Below are 6,830 nucleotides of genomic sequence, written 5' to 3'. Positions count from 1 at the left end.
AGTTGTTATCAATTTATTAGACTATAGAAATATAAAAATGTTTTCTGTGCATATTACCAAGCGGTGCAACCTCCTCTGTGTGAACAGTGAGGTCCCGGGTTCAAACCCCACTGCTCCACCTCCCCCAACTCCCCCAAGTCAAAAAAAAAAAAAGCTAGTATAAAAATAAAAGTAAAAAAATCCATTATTTCAAAGAAAAAAAAAGTTAAAATAACCAAAACCATTTTGAGTGCCGGGCCGGATCGGAGTTTTTAACTCCTGGGCCCGAATATGGGTCATTAACTGCCGGGTCGGTTCCTTTGGGTGGATCATGAGTTTACAAATTACAAATGAATTAAGGCTCTAAAAAAAATAAAAATGAATAAGGTGCGCCGCCGACTGCTAATGGCGGAAAGGGTTTAAAGCTCAAGGGTTTTACATTCCCGCCGTTACCTCTCTCTCTCAAAATCTTCGTCGTCCCAAAACTACCACCTTATCTCAATTCGCTGTTGTTAGAATTACTGAAGCAAATAAGCAATTTCTTCAGCAAAAGCTTTTATGTGCGAAGAAATTGAAATTGTTCGATGCTGGTTTCTTCAATCAGGTCAGCATCTCGCGCAAATCTCTTTAGATATCTCCAAATTATTCGATCACAATCAGTTCCGTCGCTCGCTCATTTCACTCCTTACTTTTCGGATTCGGCTTCCGACGACCTGAAATCCAATGATGTTTCTGTAACAAATTGCGGAGACAATGAAAATGTATTGGAATTGAATTCGCATGGGGTCGTTCAGATTCTGCAAAATATGAAATTGGAACCGGTTTCTGCATTATCCTTTTTTAACCAGCTCAAGGGAAAGGGATTTCAGCATGATACCCGAAGTTACTTGGCTATGATCAAGGTACTCTGTTATTGGCGCATGGACCGAAAACTGGATTGTTTATTTACAGATATTATTATAAACTTGAAAAGTGGGGATTTCTGTTTTGAGGTATCGGAGTTGCTGGATGCAATGGCTGAGGAGCTCAAGGCTGATGGGCCTAGTTCCCTGCTTCGGGCTTTTGATGCCCTAATTAAGAGTTATGCTAGTTTAGAAATGTTTGATGAGGCGATTGACACTCTCTTTGCAACGAGAAGGCATGGTGTTGGGCCGTGTTTGTTGTCGTGTAACTTTTTGATGAATAGGTTAGTTGGGCATGGAAAAGTGGACTCAGCTGTTGCTATCTATAAACAGCTGAAGAATATTGGGGTGGAGCCAAATATATATACTTATGGGATTGCAGTTAAGGCGTATTGTCGAATGGGATGTTTGGAAGAAGCTGCAAAGGTGTTTCTGGAGATGGAGGAGGCTGAAGTGGTGCCTAATTCTTTTACCTATACACCTTATCTTGAAGGACTCTGCATGCATGGCCGGTCAGATTTAGCGTATGAGGTTTTACGAGATTGGGATGCCCAAAATGTCCCCGTGGATGCTTATGCTTATACTACTGTCATTCAAGGCTTTGTTAGTGAGAAGAAGCTGAAAGCTGCAGAAATGGTATTACTTGACATGGAAGAACACGGGGTAGTCCCCAACGAAGTTAGCTATCACGCCTTAATTCAGGGGTATTGTGATTCTGGAGATATAGTTAGAGCTTTGGCCATCCACGACGAGATGGAGCTAAAGGGTGTCAGAACCAATTGTTCGATTCTCTCTTCGATTCTTCAGTGCTTGTGCCTGAAAGGTATGTATTCTGAAGCAATAAGCCAGTTTGTTAACTTTAAAAAGATGGGCATCTTTCTTGATGAAGTCATACACAATGTTGCTATTTATGCTTTATGCAAAATGGGCAAGTTAGATGATGCAAAAAGATTGTTTGATGAGATGAAGCATAAGAAACTCATACCAGATATTGTGCATTATACAACTTTGATCAATGGTCACTGTCTAAATGGAAATATTTTTGATGCTGTGCATTTATTTGATGAAATGAACAAAAGCGGCCTGAGAGCTGATATTATTACTTATAATGTTCTCGCTGGTGGATTATCTCGGAATGGATTTCTGGATGAGGTGTTTTTCCTGCTGGATACTATGAAAGGGCAAGGCTTGACCCCCAGCAGAGTCACGCACAACATGATCATTGAAGGCCTTTGCTTTGGGGGGAGAGTAAAAGAAGCTGTAACATATTTCAATAACCTGGAAGAAAAAAGCATAGAAAATTATTCTTCCATGGTGAATGGTTACTGCGAATCGGGCAACGCGATCGAGGGTTTTAAACTTTTTTGTAGATTGTTTAGCCAAGGGATACTTATAAGTAGGAATTCTTGTGCAAAGCTTATCAGCAGCCTCTGTTTGGAAGGGGAAAATAATGGAGCTATTAAAGTTCTTAAGATTATGCTCTCTACCGATGATGGCCCTAATAAGACAATGTATATCAAGCTTATTGCTGCTCTTTGCCGTGCTGGAGACATGGAAAATGCCCAATGGGCATTTGGCCAAATGGTTGGCAGAGGATTAACTCCCGATGTAGTTATCTACACCATTATGCTGAATGGATACTGTCAAGTGAACCGCCTGGAGGAAGCTTTTGCTCTTTTCAGTGATATGAAGGAAAGGGGCATTAGTCCCGACATTATAACTTATACAGTATTGGTTGACGGGCACTGTAAAACAACTATGAAAAAGGACCGATCTAAAAAGCGTTTAGAAGGAAACAAGATGGTAAAACAGGTAGCTTCAACTTTTTTGCGTGAAATGAAGGAGATGGAATTAAAGCCTGATGTCATTTGCTACACAGCATTGATTGACAGTCAGTGCAAGTCAGAGAACCTTCAAGATGCTGTTTCCCTCTTTGATGAATTGATTGAACAAGGTTTAGTACCTGATACTGTCACATACACAGCCCTCATTTCTGGCTATTGCAAGCAGGGAAATATGGACAAGGCTTTAACTCTTGTGGATGAGATGTCATCCAAGGGAATACAGTCAGATAGCCGCACTATGGCAACATTGCATCACGGTATCATGATAGCAAAGAAAGTGCAGTTTCACCGTTAAATTTCACAATTCCCCTAGGTAAGACGCACTTGTTATATGTTTCCCCTTTTTGTATGCTGAACTGGGTTTAAGATTTTGTCCTTTCTTTTTCCACTTCAAATTTTATGGAGTCTTTTTTGCTAAATTAATTTCTTTAGTGGCTGTAATTCAAGATCTCGATGTAATTTATGATGAATCTCATAGGAAAACATGTATTCCATGTAGGATGGGTATGGCTTACTGTAGCTTGGGAAACTCACTTCATTTGAGTAGTGGCGGAGGATCGGTTCTTCTTGAATTTTAGGTCAGACTGATACCAACTTTGGCCCTAATGTTTAACTTTTCTTATTTTTTATGAGATACCAGAGCATGAGTCCTAGCTACATAAGGTGTTCCTGTGAATTATATGGAACATTTGGTACATCCTGTAATATTGGTGTGGCAAACTTGCACGTATGAAGTTATTCATCTGTCTTCGGTTTTAAATAAGTGGGTCTTATTTATAGTGATAATTATGTCTCATGATCTAGGATACTTGAGATTTTTTGCTTATATGAGTTTTTCAGTACTTCCATGTTGGGATTAGTCACTAGTTCCAATTTGATACTTTTTTTTGGGGGGGGGGGGGGTGTAGTTTATGTATTACTAGAGTAGACTATTGTAACCTTATCAATAGAGTGATTAGATTGTAGCAATCTTTGCATAGTACGAAAGTCTTTTTTCCTTTTTATAATAATGTAAAAACAGATAATCTGGCTCTTTCTATTGTTAATATTTGTTCTTTAATTTGAACAAAGAGGATCAACATAATTCTCTTGTTTTATCAATTTGGTTCAAAACAATGAATAAGTTTATTCTTCCTTAGATCTTTAGATTGGAGATGCGCAAACCACCCCAAGTTATTGTCATTTATGATGATATATTACTTGGCTTTACCTTTCCCTTCAGCTGTAGAGAAAACAGAGCATTCTCAGACACTGCACTAATAATTTCTTCTCTCTTCCTGAAAATCATTTACTCTTCCTCTATAACAAGTAATGTCTTCTTAAATCTAGGATAATTTGTAATTTAAAATTTGATGGGGCCTGAAAATAACTTGGTTCTGGAGCTATAGCTTAGAAGCCTAGATACACCTTTTCCCTGTTATCTTCAGCTAATCAGCTATCAGTAGCCCATATGGTTCATGAATTTAGAGAATACTTTTCACTCAACAATCCCCTTGATCTAATACAGGACTCCCTCAACAGCTGTTAAGATTAATAAAAATAGTTTCTGTACTGCAACGTCTTGTCACTTGTGTATTGTGCAGCCAATTACTTGCAGTAACTGTGTCACAACCTATTTTAGTTATAAACATGTCCAAGAAAATTCAATTCTTTAGTTTTTCTCGTCCACCGTGCTGATTAAAACAGTATCTTATGACCTGTTCTAATGAGAAAGCTTTCAATTCATAAAAGGCACTACATTTGTTTGAGTTTCATATTGTGTGTTAATTCCAGGATTGCCGTGCCTTGTATGGTTAAGATGGATCCTATGACTTTTTGCTATGGCTGCAACTCCTGACGTGGCCGTTACTGCTGCAACTAGGCGTCCTGAGGTATCATTATATTACTTATCTTTTTAGTTCTTGTTTTTCCATTAGATGTTTATAATTTGCTCTATATGTTTCTTTTTGTACCTTTGCCTTGGTCCAAATGTAGCTTGACTAATTACGAAAAATATGCATCCATCTTTACCAGTTATATCTCACTGGATCTCGTCTTCATCTATATGATGCTATCCACTGCCTATGTTGGTGTCAAACAAGTGTTTTTGGTATTCTTACTCTGACTGACATTAAATACTGGAGTCCATATCTCCTGATGGTGGATGTAAAACATCATGGGACTACCGGACTAGTGTTGTATCTTTTCTTTTCTTTTATACTTTTGGAGGTCGTGTAGGATCTTTCTTATTAGTAGAGGAAGTGAGGTGAATAAAGACTATAAGCATTCAAACTTCTGCATTTAAGCACTACATAATTTTCTTCATTGGAACTATGTTGAAGGATCACATAGCAACAAGCCAAAGAGCCACAATGATTTTATCTAAATTACTTGTTTGATTCTACATTTTTTCTGTGCTTCATTGTTTATCAGGAGACATTGGGAAGCTGCTTCTGGTTCTGACTATTGGTTCATGTGAAGATTGCATTGTCTGAAAGTCCAAAAAGCCCCTTCAAGTGTTGATTACTACTACGAACAGTTCTCATGGTTTGCATCTGTCCTTGTGGATATAAACCAATTTAATGACTATTTTCAAGTTTATGGTCATACTTTAATTTCTAGTAATTCTTCTATTTCAGATCTATTCTGAATTTCATACGTACTGGATTTGACGAGAGAACATTGCACCAATTTGGGCTCCGAGTGCCACGTGTCTCTGATATTTCCTCAAACAAGGAGACCGTGATTCAAATAAAATGCTGAGCTCCAGCTTCGGCATCAAGTATGATTCATCAATTCTATTCTGGCTATTTATCCTTGTTACCCGTTCTGCATTGAAGAGTCAAAGAATAACTTTTGGAACAGAAGCTTCTAGCAATTCTATACCGTCATCAAGGTCTTCGTGTTTGTCAATAAGATCTCACTTTAGGGTTTGTTTCACATCTATGCAGGTATGCTGTTGTGACATATGTCTTGGACATGCTCTGGAATTCGAGCATTTGCTGTTTGCAGATATGTGGAGTTTCATGTTTTTGGCAACCTGAAGAAGAATCGCAGAAACACACATATATCTTCTTCTTTGGCAATGGCAACCTATATTAATTTCTTCATCTTCTTGAGTAGGGCGCCTCTGATTTCTTTTGTCACTTATTTTGCCTCGTACTTTTTACTCCTTATTTTTCGTGTTTCTCTCTCATTTTATTTACTTGCGTCTCTATCACTTGCTGGAAAATATTTTGTTTACCACATGGATTAGAAGATGTGGGAATGTGCCCTTTTAGCTACTTGGCAAACTGAAATCTATTTATTTATTTATTTATTTTTGTGGATTTGCAATTGCAATACCAACTTCTAATATTTTTTCGATCTTTCTTTTTCATTTTTCTTCGTGGATTGGATTGTAACAGAACTTTCAATGAAAAAAAAAGGAAATTTTAGCAACAGTTTCCTAATGTAGGATTTGAGAAAATAACCAATAGATCAGGACAAATATGCTTCAAAAGTAATTGTAAAATGCATTTTGCTAGTAAAAACCAATGCAAGTTATTAGGATGATGTAATTAAAAAAAATGCATATTTTAGGTTAGTAGCAGAGATGACGTGTGTTCGCACGTAAAAATGAATTATTTTAATAAATAAATTTTTATGAGTGTAAATTTGTATTTTATAGCAATATTTATTATTTTAATGTATTTTTTCTTTTGAACCAATTATTGGTTAATTTTTTTGAAAGTATAATGTTATAGAACTCATAAAATTAAAACAAAAAATTAAATATAGTATTAAAAAAAGGGTTAAATGCTCCTAAATACACCACATTTCCTTGAATTCTACAATTGCACATCACCTTTAAAATCCGCCCCTAAATACACCACCTTTCCTTGAATTCTACAATTGCACATCACCTTTAAATCCGCCCCAAAATACATTACCTTTATATTTTTTCTGGTTTTGCACATGACTAAAAAATCCTCAAGAAATAAATTAAAGTGTTAATTTATAAATTTAAATATCTTTTTAGCAACGGAAATATAATAAAATAAAATTCTTTATTTATTTTTATAAAGAATCTTATTTTATTATTTCCGCTGCTAAATAGATATTTAAATTTATATTTAACACTTTA

General features: G+C 36.5%; 1 protein-coding gene across 2 annotated transcripts; it reads left to right on the top strand.

Annotated features, from left to right (window-relative positions):
• The first annotated feature begins 343 nt into the window (after positions 1-343).
• LOC131008840 (pentatricopeptide repeat-containing protein At2g26790, mitochondrial) lies at positions 344-6,046 on the top strand. 2 transcript variants are annotated; one of them, XM_057935912.1, is made up of 6 exons: positions 344-3,038; positions 3,225-3,303; positions 4,499-4,596; positions 5,138-5,251; positions 5,344-5,486; positions 5,656-6,046. In XM_057935912.1, exon 1 carries the CDS (start codon positions 564-566, stop codon positions 3,018-3,020), a length of 2,457 nt encoding a protein of 818 aa, XP_057791895.1. In that variant the 5' UTR covers positions 344-563; the 3' UTR covers positions 3,021-3,038; positions 3,225-3,303; positions 4,499-4,596; positions 5,138-5,251; positions 5,344-5,486; positions 5,656-6,046. The 2 variants fall into 2 exon arrangements, with proteins under 2 accessions (XP_057791895.1, XP_057791896.1); XM_057935913.1 differs by having other exon boundaries at positions 5,327-5,486.
• Positions 6,047-6,830: the final 784 nt, after the last annotated feature.

The sequence above is a fragment of the Salvia miltiorrhiza genome, chromosome 2 (genome assembly GCF_028751815.1).
Source record: "Salvia miltiorrhiza cultivar Shanhuang (shh) chromosome 2, IMPLAD_Smil_shh, whole genome shotgun sequence".
Classification (NCBI taxonomy): Eukaryota; Viridiplantae; Streptophyta; class Magnoliopsida; order Lamiales; family Lamiaceae; genus Salvia; species Salvia miltiorrhiza.
This window is presented reverse-complemented; position numbering and strand designations above follow the sequence as displayed.

What these genes read in the sequence shown, in the direction of transcription:
- LOC131008840 (XM_057935912.1), top strand. Translation starts at nt 564, where the DNA reads ATGCTGGTTTCTTCAATCAGGTCAGCATCTCGCGCAAATCTCTTTAGA.